The sequence below is a fragment of the Ranitomeya variabilis genome, chromosome 1 (assembly GCF_051348905.1).
Source record: "Ranitomeya variabilis isolate aRanVar5 chromosome 1, aRanVar5.hap1, whole genome shotgun sequence".
In the NCBI taxonomy this organism is placed as follows: domain Eukaryota; kingdom Metazoa; phylum Chordata; class Amphibia; order Anura; family Dendrobatidae; genus Ranitomeya; species Ranitomeya variabilis.
The window spans coordinates 683,615,252-683,637,476 of record NC_135232.1 but is presented as its reverse complement, the minus strand read 5'-3'; the positions used below and the strand labels follow the sequence as shown (position 1 = coordinate 683,637,476).

General features: G+C 51.5%; 1 protein-coding gene across 2 annotated transcripts in view; it reads right to left on the bottom strand.

The window, feature by feature from the left end:
• Nucleotides 1-22,225, bottom strand: part of PRKCH (protein kinase C eta) — a 200,214-nt gene that overhangs the window by 3,126 nt on the left and 174,863 nt on the right. For both annotated transcript variants that reach the window (XM_077265566.1, XM_077265574.1), the window contains exon 13: nt 4,893-5,036. In XM_077265566.1, coding sequence (XP_077121681.1) covers nt 4,893-5,036 — 144 coding nt within the window. The remainder of the gene's footprint in view (nt 1-4,892; nt 5,037-22,225) is intronic.

Sequence of the window (22,225 nt, the reverse complement as noted above, 5' to 3'; positions counted from 1 at the left end):
CTTTATGTACATGCTCAGTAGTGACCAGTGCTGTGGGGTTGGAGTTGTGGAGCTGGAGTCAGGGAAATTGAGGAGTTGGAGGTTTGCCTTACCGACTGCATAGCCCTGAGAAGATGACCTTCAAATATGAGACCTGGAGAAGTTTGAAAAAGAAGAGTCGTCCAGAATTCCAGTTGAGAGGTGTAAGAAGCTTGTTGATGATTATAGGAAGCGACTGATTGCAGTTATTTATTCCAAAGGGTGTGCAACCAAATATTAAGTTGAGGGTGCCAACAATTTTGCTCTTTTTCTCTGTTTTTTTTTGTGTTGTTCGAATACACACAAAGGAAATTTTCTGGGAGAAATACTTTTTTTTCTGGAACAATTTTAAGGCTTCCTAAACTTTCGGCCATGACTGAATATCTTACCTGGAAAAATATTTAGAATTGAGAGTCCTCAGTGGTTGATACCTTTTAATGGCTAACTGAAAAGATGGTAACAAATTGCAAGCTTTCGAGACTACATACGTCTCTTCATCAGGCAAAGACTAAAACAAATTCTGAAGAATCACATATTTATGCACAACATAGTATAGAAAGAAAAAAAAAAAGGGGAAAAAAACCATGGCTAAGCCAGGTGACATGAAGCAGAATTACCATGGGTGATAAACAGTTACGTCCATAAATATTGGGCCAATTCTTAGATAAGGATTGTTTTATTGTCCTGTGATTAGGGTTCTCTGGTGTGATGACCCCACATGGTCTGATGGGCAAACAAAGCCTAAAGGTACCTTCACACTAAGCGACGCTGCAGCGATACAGACAACGATGCCGATCGCTGCAGCGTCGCTGTTTAGTCGCTGTGTGGTCGCTGGAGAGCTTTCACACAGACGGCTCTCCAGCGACCAACGATGCCGAAGTCCCCTGGTAACCAGGGTAAACATCGGGTTACTAAGCGCAGAGCCGCGCTTAGTAACCCGATGTTTACCCTGGTTACCATTGTAAAAGTTAAAAAAAAAACACATACTCACATTCCGGTGCCCGGCGTCCGCTTCCCTGCACTCCTCCTGCATCCTGTGTCAGCGCCGAACATCTCCGGAATCTCCCACAGAGCAGAGCGGTGACATCACCGCTCTGCTTTACGGCTTCACTTACACAGGATGCAGGAGGAGTGCAGGGAAGCGGACGCCGGGCACCGGAATGTGAGTATGTGTTTTTTTTTTAACTTTTACAATGGTAACCAGGGTAAACATCGGGTTACTAAGCGCGGCCCTGCGCTTAGTAACCCGATGTTTACCCTGGTTACCAGTGAAGACATCGCTGGATCGGTGTCACACACACCGATCCAGCGATGTCTACGGGAGATCCAGCGACGAAATAAAGTTCTGGACTTTCAGCAACGACCAGCGATATCACAGCAGGATCCAGATCGCTGCTGCGTGTCAAACACAACGATATCGCTATCCAGGACGCTGCAACATCACGGATCGCTAGCGATATCGTTGTAAAGTCGCTTAGTGTGAAGGTACCTTAAGCCTGACAACTTGGACAACCACTCCATTCCAGGCACAAATAACTGTGTCATTAATCTCTCAGATTATAAACACAACAAAGTGGAGCTGGCCGTGCTTTACAGAGGACTCTCATTTTGTCCTACTAAGGCCCTGGATAAAACTGAACTCTGCAGTGATATGGAATATTTTTTCAGGAGACTGCGTCTGAGGGAATATTTCAATGATACAGAAGATTCAGAACCCACCTGGACTGAAGGAAAAGGGATCCTAACAACAAAGAAGAGGTCAGACTGGACACCTCCACCTGGACGCAACCCTCATTTGGATAAATATATAGACTCCTTCAGACATTTGATAAAATCCACAATCATAGATACTAACAGGACACAAGCATCCAACATCAGTGCCCAGGAGAGAAAGGCCATACAGTCTCTGAAAACCAACAAAGAAATCATCATCAAACCTGCTGACAAGGGAGGTGCAATAGTCATGATGAACACATCAGACTATATGAAGGAAGCAAACAGACAACTTATGGACACACGCTACTACAAAAAATTGGAGTCGGATCCTACACAGGACTTCTACAAGGAACTAAACAAGTTGGTATCTTGTCTGCCTGACGTATCCATAAGAGCCAATGACCTGATACCAGAAAGTCCAAGAATAGGGACATTCTACATACTTCCCAAAATCCACAAATCTGGAAACCCAGGAAGACCAATTATTTCATGTGTGGGCACCCTTACTGAGCAGGTATCTGGAAGGGTAGAGTGTATTCTTTAGCCCCTGGTAAAAGATACACCCAGCTACATTCAGGACACAACTGACCTATTGAATAAACTAGCAGCAATAGGTCCTCTACCAGAAGGAACCATCCTGGCCACCATGGATGTGGAATCTTTGTACTCCAATATCCCACACCAGGATGCATTAAATGCCTGCAAATTCTTCATGGAAAACACAGGGACTGATGCAAATTCTGTGGTGAAACTTATAAAATTCATCCTCACCCACAATTACTTTGAGTTTGACAAGAAGATCTATCTACAGGAGACTGGTACAGCTATGGGAAGTAAAATGGCTCCACAGTGTGCAAATCTTTTCATGGCCAAGCTTGAAAGCGACTTTTTGTCCTCATGTCCCATCAGGCTTCTGGCCTACTACTGCTACATTGATGATATTTTAATCATCTGGACGGAGTCTGAGCCACAGCTAAAGTCGTTCCATGAACAGTTTAATCAATTTCATCCAAACATCAACTTGACACTCAACTACTCCAGCACTGAGATTAACTTTTTGGACACCATCATTAAGCTGCAGAACAATAAAATAGAGACATCCCTGTATCAGAAGCCGATTGACCGTCCAACATACGTTAAATGGGACAGTTTCCATCCAAAACACATAAAAAACTCCATTGTCTACAGCCAAGCCATCAGATACAATCGTATATGTTCCAACCCAATGGATAGAGATGAACACCTTGGTCGCCTCAGAAAGACCTTTTTGAATCAGTGCTACCATCCAAGAACAATTGAAAATCAGATCACAAGAGCCACCAGAATATCAAGGAATCACCTGCTACATTACAAAGCTAAAGAAGAAAATAACCGGGTGCCTCTAGTAGTCACCTACAATCCAAATCAGGAGGTGCTAAGGGGAGCATGGAAATTACAACCTTTACTGCAAAAAGATGCCAGACTACAATCCATTTTTCCAGACCCCCCACTACTGTGTTTTAGGCAGCCCCCAAATCTAAGAAGCATCATTGTCAGAAGCTCCCTGTCCTCTCCAACAGCTGCAGGTACCTTTCCTTGCAACCAGAAAAAATGTAAAACCTGTCCATTTATAATGACCACGGACAAGATAAAGATCCCCAACTCACATCAGGACTACAAGATCCCAGGTACATTCAGCTGCGTCACTTCTAATGTGGTGTACCTAATTATTTTTACTAAATGTCCAACTGGGGGTCTGTATGTGGGGGAGACAGGGCAGAAACTGAGAACAAGGATGAACTCTCATCGCCACACAATAAGAGAAAAAAGAATGGATCTACCTGTGGCAATACATTTCTGTCTCCCAAATCATAACATTATGGACATGAAATTACTTGTACTAAAAAGTAACTTCAAATCGCAGAAAGACAGGAGAGTCTGGGAATATAAACTGATGACGACCTTTGACACTCTAACTGCAGGAATGAATGTGTCACACGGATTTATGTCTTTTTACATCAATTAAGGAACTTGCCCATCAGACCATGTGGGGTCATCACAACAGAGACCCTAATCACAGGACAATAAAACAATCCTTATCTAAGAATTGGCCCAATATTTATGGACGTAACTGTTTATCACCCATGGTAATTCTGCTTCATGTCACCTGGCTTAGCCATGGTTTTTTTCCCCTCTTTTTTTTTTTTTTTTTCTATACTATGTTGTGCATAAATATGTGATTTTTCAGAATTTGATTTAGTCTTTGCCTGATGAAGAGACTTATGTAGTCTCGAAAGCTTGCAATTTGTTACCACCTTTTCAGTTAGCCATTAAAAGGTATCAACCACTGAGGACTCTCAATTCTAAATATTTTTCTATCTACTGGCTAACAAGGTACCAAGATATATATCTTTCCTGTATCTTACCTGGAGACATTGACCAACATGTACCAAAAATGATGACATTTGCACCAAATACTGACTTCCAAATCCAGGCTCCATATTTATCAAATGTTATATCTAATCCGCGGACAACCCCTTCTTATTTACTATATTTCACCATGTAAAAATATAACAGCCCGTACAGCCCTTTGGCGCCGGGTCTCCCGGGACTCGCCCGACGTTGTTATTTCACATTAGCCCTGCAGACAATAAGCAGTGGCTTAACTTTTACTTCTTTTGGACAAAACGGACATAAGAAAGAAGTGAGAACTGCAGCTGCTCCCTGGCCTCCTCCGGATGTCAGCTAGGTCTGACGGAGATGAGAGTGAAGTGGCCGCTGATTGTCTGCAGGGCTCTCATGACATAACGTCAGGCTAGTCCCGGGAGACCTGGCAACGACATAGCTGGAACGGGATTGGCATTGGCGTAGAGACGGTTTTTATTTTACATTGACCAACTTTTTAAGCATTTTAGTCCACTTCCCAATGTTTGATAAAAAAAGTGTAAAATATTGCAAATCAATGCAATTTAATTTTTTATTTTTTGCACAAATTTTAACCTTTCTGCATGTTAATTGGTAGACTTTCCAATGTTATATAAGAGCAGGAGACCAATGTGTCAAAGGCTTTAATATGGCAATTACCAATGGATATTTACTGTAAAGTAAGTTATCGTTGTTTATTTTCCAGCTTCCACAGTAAAATCCAGACATTACAAATCCAGCCGTCATATACTTACAATCCTAGGCCTAAATGGAGGTTCGATCTCTTTTTTGTTCAGTTGATCCCAGTTAATATCTTTAAAAAATAAATGCCTTACAATGGCCCTCTCTCCACCAAGCGCCAAGCTCCCCAGTCTTTTACTCGGCTTCTTCTTCATGAACTGCAAAGAAAAAAAAATTATATAATTAAAAGCAAGGAGAGCAAGAAGCTTCCTAATTTATACAAATGTCCCTTATGGATCAAAGTTCCATCTTGCAACCAGTTAAAAGGAAGCCTGTACTATATAGGATGGTGTCTAGTCTGCAGGTGGCATGGTTTAGAGCATGAGGAGCTGAACAGATTTTTTTTCAGGAAGTTATAAATCAAGGATTAGAGAGGCTTTCTGGCCTTATGATATCGATGACCTATCTTTAACATTGGCCATTAAAGGGATTGTGCAGCCTTGGGTTCCAAGTCTGCAGTTACTCCATGTGACTGCAGATTTGTGAATCCTCACATTGCGCACTGTGAGGATTTTCTGGTGCCGGCGGGCACCTGAGTGCAAGTATGTTACTCGCATAGATGTGGTCATGTGCCAACTAGACGTGTGCAGCCTCGCTCAATGCAAGTTTATTGAATGAGACCAGACAAGTCTAGTCAGACTGTGGCCAGAAGTAAGCAAATCGCACACTTCTGCTCACATGACCACCCGCTCACAACACCGGAGAATTCTTACTGGAAGCAATGTGTGGGATGTGAGGATTCACAAGTCTGCAGTCACTGCAGACTTGTAGCCAAAGTCCGGACAACCCCTTTAATACTAGATCCGCAAGGGGGTCTAAAAACTTGCATGTTTGAGCTCCGGCACTGACCAGATGTAATCCATGAATGAAGAAGAAACCCCTGCACTGAATACGAGCTGATCTGCAGTCTCGGCAGTGGGCTCTACAGAGTGAAGGGAGCTGGTGCTGTACATCCAGACAGTGATGGAGCTGACGAAAAAGCTGATTAGTGGGTGTGCCAGGTATAAGACCACCACCAACCGGATATTTATGAACTATCATCAATTGTATAAGTCCAAAATTTCTCTTTGAATACTATATGTATTTTAGAAGTTTCCTCTCTGCTCAGGAGTCCATTGGGTGGTCCTACCAGGTAATAATCACTAAATAGGACCACCCACTGGACTCCTAAGGCCAGAATGTGCAAGACTTTATAACAGAACATACAAGATATACTGAATCTTTTCCCACAAACTATAGCCGTGTGTATAGATCAGACACCATGTTCCATGTGACAGGTTACGCAGCAATTCCATCCTATAGCAACTGCTGCTGACAGTGTGCCAGTAACAGATCACAGGGCGAGCGGATGTTCAGATAGTATGAGGCATCTGCTTTCCTTCAGGGCAACTGAAAATTCTTCACAGCCACGCATAAGATTATCATACTGGGGAATAGGTATTTATGCAATTGCCTAAGTTTCTGCTTTCACTTAAATATTTTAATAGTTTATATACAAAGTTCTCGGACATCTTTTTCAGCTCAGCACTTTTCACCAGTGTCAGGCAGCCGTCCAAGAAGCCCCTACTGTAATGGCTGCTGTGCCAGGCACGTTGATATTCTCAGCAGCTGCATGTCTTACTGTAGATGACCTTACATGAAGGACATGAGCCGTCAGGAGACTGCCTCCATCAATAACATCTTAACAAACCTGTCAGTTCAAGAGGGATCCTGCCATCAATCCTGGTGTCAGATGTTTGTTTTTTTATTTAATACAAAAGCATCTATGATGAGATCCTGGAATGTAAAAGACTGGATGATACATCGTTCGGTTCTGGAAGGCAGTGGAAAATGTTGCACATTTTCTTAGCAACCATGCTATTAACTTCAATACGTAAAAAAGCCAAATCATTGACGTTCTTGGAATTTTCATGGTTGCGTTATTGCATTTAGTCACTCTTAGCGGGGTTGTCGAGGCTTTGGGCACATGTCTGCAGTCACTATGTGCTGTGAGGATTCTCTGATGCCGATGCGGAGATCGGGCAATTATGTGACCGCAAGTATATGATTTGCATACATGCAGTTACATATCTACTAGACGTGTGCTGCCTCACTCAATGCAAATGTATCGAGCAAGGCTGGACACGTCTAAGCGGAAAGTGGCATACTTGCAGTCACATGACCACCTACTCTCAGGTCCGGAGAATCCTCACAGTAAGCAGTGTGCGCACTGTGAGGATTCACAAGTCTGCAGTCACAGCCAAAGGCTGTGAGTGACAAATCTCAAATCCAGAGCCAGCTCAGAGCAGTACAAAGGCTTGCTTGCAATATAGAGTCATACTGAAGCTGCCAAAGAACGTTCTAGAAACATGATTCCATGAGGAGTTATGGAGATACTAAACGTCCTAGCCGTATATCGTTTCTATTTCCGAGATCTCCAGAACATGGTGAACGCCTTCCAGGGGCTCAATCCGTTCTGAGACCCCAGGTAGGGGAGATACATAGAATGGCTAATAAAAACCAGATAGCCAACATGTGTTTAGTCTCAACGCGTGGCAGGGTCCCAGCCGGATCGAATTGTGCAAAAATCCTCTCCCTAGGACCGTCCATTAAAGAGTTATGACTCATCTTAGGTTTTGGCATTTTTAGCTGCTAGAGGCAAGGGGAGGGGATTTAGGTTCAGCCCAAAGGGCAGTGATCCGAAGTGGATAAAGGCTAGTGTAAGGCCACGTGTGGTTTGTCTCTCTGTTATGCATGCGGTCCACTTCAAAAGGGGGGTCACATCGAGTAATGTGCTGTGAAGGACCTATGAGCCAGCCGGCAGCCCATGCCGCCTGCTGCCCAGCGCACACAGAGATGAACATCAATCCGGTAATTTACATAATTCATCTGCTTATATCTTTTGACCTACCAATATTGTATTTGACCACTGTATATGTGTAACCATCGTGTACAGTGTATTGCCTAGTGTGCCCTTGAGGCGATTAAATACATAATTTAACCTTGGGCTGCCACGAATCTACACATCAGTTTCTTGGTTTAACTTTCCATGCCACCGGGGCTGGTTTCTGTCCCGGTATAATCCCGGTAGTGGACCAGGCTTCTATCTAATGAGGAACTGGTGGCAGCGCTCTGTTTCACTGGTGCTAGTGAAAGGGGCCTCTCAACTTGTCAGAGTTGTGAGCGAGTGTGGTGCCACGTCAGTGACTGGGTGGGCCACATTCTCTCACTCTACATGCCTCCCTGGGCCCGTGTGGACGAAGGGCATCTGTGAAAAACTGTACCAAGCTGACCTTATGTGTCCCCAGGAGGTGCAGAATGTCACGTTGGTGAAAATGGGGAGACCTCACTACGTGATCCGTCTGACGTAATAGTGATGTCAGGCAGGGTGGCGAGGTGTGGGTTCACCAAACTCCCCTATACATTTGGATACGGCCGGATGTGCAGTACCCGACTGCGGCCACTATACAGTTGAAGGAGCTATGAGGTTCCCCTCCAAACTGATCACATCTGATCAGAGGGTTACTGGGTGTCACACCCCCAACAATCTGATATATGATCTATCTGAAAGATAATACAAAAGCATGGGACAACCCCTTTAAAACGTATTTTTAAAAGTCTCTGGTAATGTTTTGCTCATTTTTTCCCCTTTATCAGTATTAGAAAAAAAAAAAAAAAAGATATCTTGCAATTTTCACAATGGTCACTGGGTTATTTTAGATTCTAATTTTCTGTTCTTTCAGGCACTCCACAATTACATTAGCATCAATAGACCCGATCTACTGTATTAATGCATCTAATGAGTGTGTGAAGGAAGGAGGAGCAGGGGAGCTGTGACATCGCCTACTGTGATTGATGGATCCGGTTTTATCAGCTGTATATAGAGGTCATTATAACAGAACTCACAAAAAGCTTTCTGTAAAGAATAGGAAGTATCAGTTTAAAATAAAACCAGTGTGAAAATTGTAAGATTTCTATATATTTTAATATATAATATTATAATAATTTAATATACAGTACAGGCCAAAAGTTTGGACACACCTTCTCATTAAAAGATTTTTCTGCATTTTCATGACTATGAAAATTGTACATTCACACTGAAGGCATCAAACTATGAATTAACACATGTGGAATTATATGCTTAACAAAAAAAGTGTGAAACAACTGAAATTATGTCTTATATTCTAGGTTCTTCAAAGTAGCCACCTTTTGCTTTGATGACTGCTTTGCAAACTCTTGATGAGCTTCAAGGGGTAGTCACCGGAAATGGTTTTCACTTCACAGGTGTGCCCTGTCAGGTTTAATAAGTGGGATTTCTTGATTTATAAATGGGGTTGGGACCATCAGTTGTGTTGTGCAGAAGTCTGGTGGATACACAGCTGATAGTCCTACTGAATAGACTGTTAGAATTTGTATTATGGCAAGAAAAAAGCAGCTAAGTAAAGAAAAACGAGTGGCCATCATTACTTTAAGAAAAGAAGGTCAGTCAATCAGAAACATTGGGCAAACTTTGAAAGTGTCCTCAAGTGCAGTGGCAAAAACCATCAAGCGCTACAAAGGAACTGGCTCACATGAGGACCGCCCCAGGAAAGGAAGACCAAGAGTCACCTCTGCTTCTGAGGATAAGTTTATCCAAGTCACCAGCCTCAGAAATCGCAGGTTACAGCAGCTCAGATTAGAGACCAGGTCAATGCCACACAGAGTTCTAGCAGCAGACACATCTCTACAACAACTGTTAAGAGGAGACTTTGAGCAGCAGGCCTTCATGGTAAAATACCTGCTAGGAAACCACTGCTAAGAACAGGCAAAAAGCAGAAGAGACTTGTTTGGGCTAAAAAACACAAGGAGTGGACATTAGACCAGTGGAAATCTGTGCTTTGGTCTGATGAGTACAAATTTGAGATCTTTGGTTCCAACCACCGTGTCTTTGTGCGACGCAGAAAAGGTGAACGGATGGACTCTACATGCCTGGTTCCCACCGTGAAGCATGGAGGAGGTGTGAAGGTGCTTTGCTGGTGACACTGTTGGGGGTTTATTCAAAATTGAAGGCATACTGAACCAGCATGGCTACCACAGCATCTTGCAGTGGCATGCCATTCCATCCGGTTTGCGCTTAGTTGGACCATCATTTATTTTTCAACAGGACAATGACCCCAAACACACCTCCAGGCTGTGTAAGGGCTATTTGACCAGGAAGGAGAGTGATGGGGTGCTACACCAGATGACCTGGCCTTCACAGTCACCAGACCTGAACCCAATCGAGATGTTTTGGGGTGAGCTGGACCTTAGAGTGAAGGCAAAAGGGCCAACAAGTGCTAAGCATCTCTGGAAACTCCTTCAAGATTGTTGGAAGACCATTGCCAGTGACTACCTCTTGAAGCTCATCAAGAGAATGCCAAGAGTGTACAAAGCAGTCACCAAAGCAAAAGGCGGCTATTTTGAAGAACCTAGAATATAAGACATAATTTCAGTTGTTTCACATTTTTTTGTTAAGTATATAATTCCACGTGTTAATTTATAGTTTTGATGCCTTCAGTGTGAATGTACAATTTTTATAGTCATGAAAATACAGAAAAATCTTTAAACGAGAAGGTGTGTCCAAACTTTTGGTCTGTACTGTAGATTGTGATGTTAAAAAAAACAAAAACAAAAAATAACTAGATGGGTATTTCCTGAAGGAACTACAGATAGTGCTTTGGAATGGTGCCCGGGCTGCCCCTGCAAGACTTTCACACTTGGGTGCCCCTCAGGCGCTGGTTTGGTAGTTGTAGCCCCTCAGGGTTGAGGCTTGGTGGGCCGGGTCACTCTGGGTCCGATTTGGTGGGCCGGGTCACTCTGGGTCCGATTTGGCGGGCCGGGTCACTCTGGGTCCGATTTGGCGGGCCGGGTCACTCTGGGTCCGATTTGGCGGGCCGGGTCACTCTGGGTCCGATTTGGCGGGCCGGGTCACTCTGGGTCCGATTTGGCGGGCCGGGTCACTCTGGGTCCGATTTGGCGGGCGGCGCCACTCTGGGTCCGATTTGGCGGGCGGCGCCACTCTGGGTCCGATTTGGCGGGCGGCGCCACTCTGGGTCCGATTTGGCGGCCCGGGTCACTCTGGGTCCGATTTTGCGGGCGGCGCCACTCTGGGTCCGATTTGGCGGGCGGCGCCACTCTGGGTCCGATTTGGCGGGCGGCGCCACTCTGGGTCCGATTTGGCGGGCGGCGCCACTCTGGGTCCGATTTGGCGGGCGGCGCCACTCTGGGTCCGATTTGGCGGGCGGCGCCACTCTGGGTCCGATTTGGCGGCCCGGGTCACTCTGGGTCCGATTTGGCGGGCGGCGCCACTCTGGGTCCGATTTGGCGGGCGGCGCCGCTCTGGGTCCGATTTGGCGGGCGGCGCCACTCTGGGTCCGATTTGGCGGGCGGCGCAACTCTGGGTCCGATTTGGCGGGCGGCGCCACTCTGGGTCCGATTTGGCGGGCGGCGCCACTCTGGGTCCGATTTGGCGGGCGGCGCCACTCTGGGTCCGATTTGGCGGGCGGCGCCACTCTGGGTCCGATTTGGCGGGCGGCGCCACTCTGGGTCCGATTTGGCGGGCGGCGCCACTCTGGGTCCTATTTGGCGGGCGGCGCCACTCTGGGTCCTATTTGGCGGGCGGCGCCACTCTGGGTCCTATTTGGCGGGCGGCGCCACTCTGGGTCCTATTTGGCGGGCGGCGCCACTCTGGGTCCGATTTGGCGGGCGGCGCCACTCTGGGTCCGATTTGGCGGGCGGCGCCACTCTGGGTCCGATTTGGCGGGCGGCGCCACTCTGGGTCCGACTTGACGGGCGGCGCCACTCTGGGTCCGATTTGGCGGGCGGGGGCACTCTGGGTCCGATTTGGCAAGCGGGGGCACTCTCGTCCGATTTGGTGGGCTGGGTCCGATTTGGTGAGCGGGGCAATAATGATAAGACTACAGATAGTGCTTTGTAATTGTGCTGTACTGTCACTTTAAGAGCTGATATTATCTGACAAAACTTGTGACCTGGTGGGCTGGTAGAGTTTATAGGCGTTGGCATAGTAACTGGGTCTCACTGCGCATATCAATGAGGTAATCAGCCAGGTGGCAGTTATTTTTAGAAATTGCCTCAGAAATCAGGCCCATTATAAACGTATTGGAAAATTTCCCTATTGAAATGCATTGAGACACTTTTTTCAAACGCAAATTGCGCCAAAACTACAAATCCGATCGACACGAAAAATACTTAGCACACCTCTCAGGAACGCTGGCTTCGAAATGACACCTCACTGGAGTCTGTGAGTTTAGCGGTTCGGGCCGCATTACGTGCGGACTGAATAATAATAATAAGAACTAGATGGGTATTTCCTGAAGGAACTACAGATAGTGCTTTGGAATGGTGCCCGGGCTGCCCCTGCAAGACTTTCACACTTGGGTGCCCCTCAGGCGCTGGCTTGGTAGTTGTAGCCCCTAAAGGGGTGAGGCCACTCTGGGACCGATTTGGTGGGCGGGGTCACTCTGGGACCAATTTGGTGGGCGGGGTCACTCTGGGACCAATTTGGTGGGCGGGGTCACTCTGGGACCAATTTGGTGGGCGGGGTCACTCTGGGACCAATTTGGTGGGCGGGGTCACTCTGGAACCGATTTGGCGGGCGGCGCCACTCTGGGTCCGATTTGGCGGGCGGCGCCACTCTGGGTCCGATTTGGCGGGCGGCGCCACTCTGGGTCCGATTTGGCGGGCGGCGCCACTCTGGGTCCGATTTGGCGGGCGGCGCCACTCTGGGTCCGATTTGGCGGGCGGCGCCACTCTGGGTCCGATTTGGCGGGCGGCGCCACTCTGGGTCCGATTTGGCGGGCGGCGCCACTCTGGGTCCGATTTGGCGGGCGGCGCCACTCTGGGTCCGATTTGGCGGGCGGCGCCACTCTGGGTCCGATTTGGCGGGCGGCGCCACTCTGGGTCCGATTTGGCGGGCGGCGCCACTCTGGGTCCGATTTGGCGGGCGGCGCCACTCTGGGTCCGATTTGGCGGGCGGCGCCACTCTGGGTCCGATTTGGCGGGCGGCGCCACTCTGGGTCCGATTTGGCGGGCGGCGCCACTCTGGGTCCGATTTGGCGGGCGGCGCCACTCTGGGTCCGATTTGGCGGGCGGCGCCACTCTGGGTCCGATTTGGCGGGCGGCGCCACTCTGGGTCCGATTTGGCGGGCGGCGCCACTCTGGGTCCGATTTGGCGGGCGGCGCCACTCTGGGTCCGATTTGGCGGGCGGCGCCACTCTGGGTCCGATTTGGCGGGCGGCGCCACTCTGGGTCCGATTTGGCGGGCGGCGCCACTCTGGGTCCGATTTGGCGGGCGGCGCCACTCTGGGTCCGATTTGGCGGGCGGCGCCACTCTGGGTCCGATTTGGCGGGCGGCGCCACTCTGGGTCCGATTTGGCGGGCGGCGCCACTCTGGGTCCGATTTGGCGGGCGGCGCCACTCTGGGTCCGATTTGGCGGGCGGCGCCACTCTGGGTCCGATTTGGCGGGCGGCGCCACTCTGGGTCCGATTTGGCGGGCGGCGCCACTCTGGGTCCGATTTGGCGGGCGGCGCCACTCTGGGTCCGATTTGGCGGGCGGCGCCACTCTGGGTCCGATTTGGCGGGCGGCGCCACTCTGGGTCCGATTTGGCGGGCGGCGCCACTCTGGGTCCGATTTGGCGGGCGGCGCCACTCTGGGTCCGATTTGGCGGGCGGCGCCACTCTGGGTCCGATTTGGCGGGCGGCGCCACTCTGGGTCCGATTTGGCGGGCGGCGCCACTCTGGGTCCGATTTGGCGGGCGGCGCCACTCTGGGTCCGATTTGGCGGGCGGCGCCACTCTGGGTCCGATTTGGCGGGCGGCGCCACTCTGGGTCCGATTTGCCGGGCGGCGCCACTCTGGGTCCGATTTGCCGGGCGGCGCCACTCTGGGTCCGATTTGGCGGGCGGCGCCACTCTGGGTCCGATTTGGCGGGCGGCGCCACTCTGGGTCCGATTTGGCGGGCGGCGCCACTCTGGGTCCGATTTGGCGGGCGGCGCCACTCTGGGTCCGATTTGGCGGGCGGCGCCACTCTGGGTCCGATTTGGCCGAACGGCGCCACTCTGGGTCCGATTTGGCGGGCGGCGCCACTCTGGGTCCGATTTGGCGGGCGGCGCCACTCTGGGTCCGATTTGGCGGGCGGCGCCACTCTGGGTCCGATTTGGCGGGCGGCGCCACTCTGGGTCCGATTTGGCGGGCGGCGCCACTCTGGGTCCGATTTGGCGGGCGGCGCCACTCTGGGTCCGATTTGGCGGGCGGCGCCACTCTGGGTCCGATTTGGCGGGCGGCGCCACTCTGGGTCCGATTTGGCGGGCTGGGTCCGATTTGGTGAGCGGGGCAATAATTATAATAAGACTATAGATAGTGCTTTGAAATTGTGCTGTGCTATCACTTTAAGAGCTGATATTATCTGCCAAAACTGTCCTGCTAGGGTCATGTACAGTTCGCAGGCGTTGGCATAGTAACTGGGCCTGACTGAGCATATCAATGAGCTAATCAGCCAGGTGGCAGGTACATTTCAAATTGCCTCAGAAACCCGGCCATTATAACCTATGTGAAAATTTCCCTATTGAAATGCATTACAATGAGGGGAAAAAACATTTTCAAACGCAAATTGCGCCAAAACTACAAATCCGATCGACACGAAAAATACTTAGCACACCTCTTGGGGACGCTGGCTTCGAAATGACACCTCACTGGAGTCTGTGAGTGAAGCGGTTCGGGCCGCATTACGTGCGGACTGAATAATAATAAGAACTAGATGGGTATTTCCTGAAGGAACTACAGATAGTGCTTTGGAATGGTGCCCGGGCTGCCCCTGCAAGACTTTCACACTTGGGTGCCCCTCAGGCGGTCCGATTTGGTGGGTTGGGTCAATCTGGGTCTGATTTTGTGGGCGGGGTAAATCTAGGTCCGATTCGGTGGGCGGGGTCACTTTTGGTCCGATTCTGTGGGCGCGGCCACTCTGGGTCCGATTCGGTGGGCGGAGCCACTCTGGGTCCGATTTGGTGGGCGGGGCACCTTAGGGACCAATTTGGTGGGTGGGGTCACTCGGTCCGATTTGGTGGGCTGGGCACCTCAGGGTCTGATTTGGTGGGCTGGGCACCTCAGGGTCCGATTTGGTGGGTGGGGTCACTCTGGGTCCGATTTGGTGGGCGGGGTCACTCTGGGCCCGATTTGGTGGAAGGGGTCACTCTGGGTCCGATTTGGTGGAAGGGGTCACTCTGGGTCTGATTTGGTGGAAGGGGTCACTCTGGGTCCGATTTGGTGGGCGGAGCCACTCTGGGTCCGATTTGGTGGGCGGGGTCACTCTGGGTCTGATTTAGGGGGCGGGGTCACTCTGGGTCCGATTTGGTGGGCCGGGCCCCTCGGGGTCCGATTTGGTGGGCCGGGCCTCTCGGGTTCCGAATTGGTGAGCGGGGTAATCTACTATCTAATTATCTAAGGGCACTTCCGTCTTTCTGTCTCACAACACCGCTACGTCATCATCTCGTGAGACCGCAATGCACTCTTGGGACCGGAGCGCGCAACAAGCATCGGGTACCGGCCACTCCAGGTGCAACAAGCATCGTGTACCGGCCGCTCTAGGAGGTGCAACAACCATCAGATACCGGCCGCTCCAGGAGGTGAGTATGTAACTTTTTTATTTTAATTCTTTTTTTTTTTAACAGGGATATGCAGTATACTATGTGACTGGACAATATACTACGTGACTGGGCAGTATAACTACGTGGCTCTGCGCTGTATACTGCGTGGCTCTGTGCTGTATACTGCGTGGCTCTGCGCTGTATACTACGCGGCTCTGCGCTGTATACTACGCGGCTCTGTGCTGTATACTGCGTGGCTCTGCGCTGTGTACTGCGCGGCTCTGCGCTGTGTACTGCACGGCTCTGCGCTGTGTACTGCGCGGCTCTGCACTGTGTACTGCGCGTTCTGCGCTGTATACTGCGCGGCTCTGCGCTGTATACTGCGCAGCTCTGCGCAGCTCTGCGCTTTGTACTGCGCGGCTCTGCGCTATATACTGCGTGGCTCTTCGCTGTATACTACGCGGCTCTGCGCTGTGTACTGCGCGGCTCTGCGCTGTGTACTGCGCGTGTCCGTGCTGTGTACTGCGCGTGTCTGCGCTGTATACTGCGGGGCTCTGCACTGTATACTGCGGGGCTCTGCGCTGTATACTACGCGGCTCAGCGCTGTATACTGCGCGGCTCTGCGCTGCATACTGCGTGGCTCTACGCTGCGTACTGCGCGGCTCTGCGCTGTATACTGGGTGGCTCTGCGCTGTGTACTGCGCGGCTCTGTGCTGTGTACTGTGCGGCTCTGCACTGTGTACTGCGCGGCTCTGCGCTGTGTACTGCGCGGCTCTGCGCTTTATACTGTGCGGCTCTGCGCTCTGTACTGCGCGGCTCTGCGCTGTGTACTGCGCAGCTCTGCGCTGTATACTGCGCGGCTCTGCGCTGTGTACTGCGCGGCTCTGCGCTGTGTACTGCGCGGCTCTGCGCTGTGTACTGCTCGGCTCTGCGCTGTGTACTGCGCGGCTCTGCGCTGTGTACTGCGCGGCTCAGCGCTGTGTACTGCGCGGCTCTGCGCTGTGTACTGCGCGGCTCTGCGCTTTATACTGTGCGGCTCTGCGCTCTGTACTGCGCGGCTCTGCGCTGTGTACTGCGCAGCTCTGCGCTGTATACTGCGCGGCTCTGCGCTGTGTACTGCGCGGCTCTGCGCTGTGTACTGCGCGGCTCTGCGCTGTGTACTGCTCGGCTCTGCGCTGTGTACTGCGCGGCTCTGCGCTGTGTACTGCGCGGCTCTGCGCTGTGTACTGCGCGGCTCTGCGCTGTGTACTGCACGGCTCTGCGCGGTATACTGCGCGGCTCTGCGCTTTATACTGTGCGGCTCTGCGCTCTGTACTGCACGGCTCTGCGCTGTCTACTGCGCGGCTCTGCGCTGTGTACTGCTCGGCTCTGCGCTGTGTACTGCGCGGCTCTCCGCTTTATACTGCGCGGCTCTGCGCTTTATACTGCGCGGCTTTGCGCTGTGTACTGCATGGCTCTGCGCTGTGTACTGCGCGGCTCTGCGCTGTGTACTGCACGGCTCTGCGCTGTGTACTGCACGGCTCTGCGCTTTATACTGCGCGGCTCTGCGCTGTGTACTGCACGGCTCTGCGCTGTGTACTGCGCGGCTCTGCGCTGTGTACTGCACGGCTCTGCGCTTTATACTGCGCGGCTCTGCGCTGTGTACTGCACGGCTCTGCGCTGTGTACTGCGCGGCTCTGCGCTGTGTACTGCGCGGCTCTGCGCTTTATACTGCGCGGCTCTGCGCTTTATACTGCGCGGCTCTGCGCTGTGTACTGCGCGGCTCTGCGCTGTGTACTGCACGGCTCTGCGCTTTATACTGCGCGGCTCTGCGCTGTGTACTGCATGGCTCTGCGCTGTGTACTGCGCGGCTCTGCGCTGTGTACTGCACGGCTCTGCGCTTTAAACTGCGCGGCTCTGCGCTGTGTACTGCACGGCTCTGCGCTGTGTACTGCGCGGCTCTGCGCTGTGTACTGCGCGGCTCTGCGCTTTATACTGCGCGGCTCTGCGCTGTGTACTGCGCGGCTCTGCGCTGTGTACTGCGCGGCTCTGCACTGTGTACTGCACGGCTCTGCGCTTTATACTGCGCGGCTCTGCGCTGTGTACTGCACGGCTCTGCGCTGTGTACTGCGCGGCTCTGCGCTGTGTACTGCACGGCTCTGCGCTTTATACTGCGCGGCTCTGCGCTGTGTACTGCACGGCTCTGCGCTGTGTACTGCGCGGCTCTGCGCTGTGTACTGCGCGGCTCTGCGCTTTATACTGCGCGGCTCTGCGCTGTGTACTGCGCGGCTCTGCGCTGTGTACTGCGCGGCTCTGCGCTGTGTACTGCACGGCTCTGCACTGTATACTGCGTGGCTGTGCAATATACTACGTGGACATGCATATTCTAGAATACCCGATGAGTTAGAATCGGGCCACAGTCTAATAATCATAAGACTACGGATAGTGGTTTGGAATTGTGCTGTACTGTCACTTTAAGAGCTGATATTATCTGACAAAACTTGTGACCTGGTGAGCTGATGTAGATTTCATAGGAGTTGGCATAGTAACTGTGTCTGACTGCGCATATCAATGAGCTAATCAGCCAGGTGGCAGTTATTTTTAGAAATTGCCTCAGAAACCAGCCCATTATAAAACGTATAGGAAAATTTCTCCATTGAAACGCATTGAAAGACTTTTTTCAAACACAAATTGCGCAAAAACTACAAATCCGATCGACACGAAAAATACTTAGCACACCTCTCAGGAACGCTGGCTTCGAAATGACACCTCACTGGAGTCTGTGAGTTTAGCGGTTCGGGCCGCATTACGTGCGGACTGAATAATAAGAATAAGAAGAAGTTTACCACGGTGGAATAACAGTATAGTGCTTTGTTCCAAAGCACTATAATAAGAATAATAAGAAGAAGAAGTTATCCACGGTGGAATAACAGTATAGTGCTTTGTTCCAAAGCACTATAATAAGAATAATAATAAGAAGAAGTTATCCACGGTGGAATAACAGTATAGTGCTTTGTTCCAAAGCACTATAATAAGAATAATAAGAAGAAGAAGTTATCCACGGTGGAATAACAGTATAGTGCTTTGTTCCAAAGCACTATAATAATACTAGATGGGTATTTCCTGAAGGAACTACAGATAGTGCTTTGGAATGGTGCCCGGGCTGCCCCTGCAAGACTTTGACACTTGGGTGCCCCTCAGGCGGTCCGATTTGGTGGGTTGGGTCAATCTGGGTCTGATTTTGTGGGCGGGGTAAATCTAGGTCCGATTCGGTGGGCGGGGTCACTTTTAGTCCGATTCTGTGGGCGCGGCCACTCTGGGTCCGATTCGGTGGGCGGAGCCACTCTGGGTCCGATTTGGTGGGCGGGGCACCTTAGGGACCAATTTGGTGGGTGGGGTCACTCGGTCCGATTTGGTGGGCTGGGCACCTCAGGGTCTGATTTGGTGGGCTGGGCACCTCAGGGTCCGATTTGGTGGGTGGGGTCACTCTGGGTCCGATTTGGTGGGCGGGGTCACTCTGGGCCCGATTTGGTGGAAGGGGTCACTCTGGGTCCGATTTGGTGGAAGGGGTCACTCTGGGTCTGATTTGGTGGAAGGGGTCACTCTGGGTCCGATTTGGTGGGCGGAGCCACTCTGGGTCCGATTTGGTGGGCGGGGTCACTCTGGGTCTGATTTAGGGGGCGGGGTCACTCTGGGTCAGATTTGGTGGGCCGGGCCCCTCGGGGTCCGATTTGGTGGGCCGGGCCTCTCGGGTTCCGAATTGGTGAGCGGGGTAATCTACTATCTAATTGTCTAAGGGCACTTCCGTCTTTCTGTCTCACAACACCGCTACGTCATCATCTCGTGAGACCGCAATGCACTCTTGGGACCGGAGCGCGCAACAAGCATCGGGTACCGGCCACTCCAGGTGCAACAAGCATCGTGTACCGGCCGCTCTAGGAGGTGCAACAACCATCAGATACCGGCCGCTCCAGGAGGTGAGTATGTAACTTTTTTATTTTAATTCTTTTTTTTTTTTAACAGGGATATGCAGTATACTATGTGACTGGACAATATACTACGTGACTGGGCAGTATAACTACGTGGCTCTGCGCTGTATACTGCGTGGCTCTGTGCTGTATACTGCGTGGCTCTGCGCTGTATACTACGCGGCTCTGCGCTGTATACTATGCGGCTCTGCGCTGTATACTGCGTGGCTCTGCGCTGTGTACTGCGCGGCTCTGCGCTGTGTACTGCACGGCTCTGCGCTGTGTACTGCGCGGCTCTGCACTGTGTACTGCGCGTTCTGCGCTGTATACTGCGCGGCTCTGCGCTGTATACTGCGCGGCTCTGCGCTGTATACTGCGCAGCTCTGCGCTTTGTACTGCGCAGCTCTGCGCTATATACTGCGTGGCTCTTCGCTGTATACTACGCGGCTCTGCGCTGTGTACTGCGCGGCTCTGCGCTGTGTACTGCGCGTGTCCGTGCTGTGTACTGCGCGTGTCTGCGCTGTATACTGCGCGGCTCTGCGCTGTGTACTGCGCGGCTCTGCACTGTGTACTGCACGGCTCTGCGCTGTATACTGCGGGGCTCTGCACTGTATACTGCGGGGCTCTGCGCTGTATACTACGCGGCTCAGCGCTGTATACTGCGCGGCTCTGCGCTGTGTACTGCGCGGCTCTGCGCTGTGTACTGCGCGGCTCTGCGCTGTGTACTGCGCGGCTCTGCGCTGTGTACTGCGCGGCTCTGCGCTGTGTACTGCACGGCTCTGCGCTTTATACTGCGCGGCTCTGCGCTGTGTACTGCACGGCTCTGCGCTGTGTACTGCGCGGCTCTGCGCTGTGTACTGCACGGCTCTGCGCTTTATACTGCGCGGCTCTGCGCTGTGTACTGCACGGCTCTGCGCTGTGTACTGCGCGGCTCTGCGCGGCTCTGTGCTTTATACTGCGCGGCTCTGCGCTGTGTACTGCGCGGCTCTGCGCTGTGTACTGCGCGGCTCTGCGCTGTGTACTGCGCGGCTCTGCGCTGTGTACTGCACGGCTCTGCGCTTTATACTGCGCGGCTCTGCGCTGTGTACTGCACGGCTCTGCGCTGTGTACTGCGCGGCTCTGCGCTGTGTACTGCACGGCTCTGCGCTTTATACTGCGCGGCTCTGCGCTGTGTACTGCGCGACTCTGCGCTTTGTACTGCGCGGCTCTGCGCTGTGTACTGCGCGGCTCTGCGCTGTGTACTGCGCGGCTCTGCGCTGTGTACTGCGCGGCTCTGCGCTGTGTACTGCGCGGCTCTGCGCTGTGTACTGCGCGACTCTGCGCTGTGTACTGCGCGGCTCTGCACTGTATACTGCGTGGCTGTGCAATATACTACGTGGACATGCATATTCTAGAATACCCGATTAGTTAGAATCGGGCCACCATCTAATAATTATAAGACTACAGATAGTGGTTTGGAATTGTGCTGTACTGTCACTTTAAGAGCTGATATTATCTGACAAAACTTGTGACCTGGTGAGCTGATGTAGATTTCATAGGCGTTGGCATAGTAACTGTGTCTGACTGCGCATATCAATGAGCTAATCAGCCAGGTGGCAGTTATTTTTAGAAATTGCCTCAGAAACCAGCCCATTATAAACGTATAGGAAAATTTCTCCATTGAAACGCATTGAAAGACTTTTTTCAAACACAAATTGCGCAAAAACTACAAATCCGATCGGCACGAAAAATACTTAGCACACCTCTTGGGGACGCTGGCTTCGAAATGACACCTCACTGGAGTCTGTGAGTTTAGCGGTTCGGGCCGCATTACGTGCGGACTGAATAATAAGAATAAGAAGAAGTTTACCACGGTGGAATAACAGTATAGTGCTTTGTTCCAAAGCACTATAATAAGAATAAGAAGAAGAAGAAGTTATCCACGGTGGAATAACAGTATAGTGCTTTGTTCCAAAGCACTATAATAAGAATAAGAAGAAGAAGAAGTTATCCACGGTGGAATAACAGTATAGTGCTTTGTTCCAAAGCACTATAATAAGAATAATAATAAGAAGAAGTTATCCACGGTGGAATAACAGTATAGTGCTTTGTTCCAAAGCACTATAATAATACTAGATGGGTATTTCCTGAAGGAACTACAGATAGTGCTTTGGAATGGTGCCCGGGCTGCCCCTGCAAGACTTTGACACTTGGGTGCCCCTCAGGCGGTCCGATTTGGTGGGTTGGGTCAATCTGGGTCTGATTTTGTGGGCGGGGTAAATCTAGGTCCGATTCGGTGGGCGGGGTCACTTTTGGTCCGATTCTGTGGGCGCGGCCACTCTGGGTCCGATTCGGTGGGCGGAGCCACTCTGGGTCCGATTTGGTGGGCGGGGCACCTTAGGGACCAATTTGGTGGGTGGGGTCACTCGGTCCGATTTGGTGGGCTGGGCACCTCAGGGTCTGATTTGGTGGGCTGGGCACCTCAGGGTCCGATTTGGTGGGTGGGGTCACTCTGGGTCCGATTTGGTGGGCGGGGTCACTCTGGGCCCGATTTGGTGGAAGGGGTCACTCTGGGTCCGATTTGGTGGAAGGGGTCACTCTGGGTCTGATTTGGTGGAAGGGGTCACTCTGGGTCCGATTTGGTGGGCGGAGCCACTCTGGGTCCGATTTGGTGGGCGGGGTCACTCTGGGTCTGATTTAGGGGGCGGGGTCACTCTGGGTCCGATTTGGTGGGCCGGGCCCCTCGGGGTCCGATTTGGTGGGCCGGGCCTCTCGGGTTCCGAATTGGTGAGCGGGGTAATCTACTATCTAATTGTCTAAGGG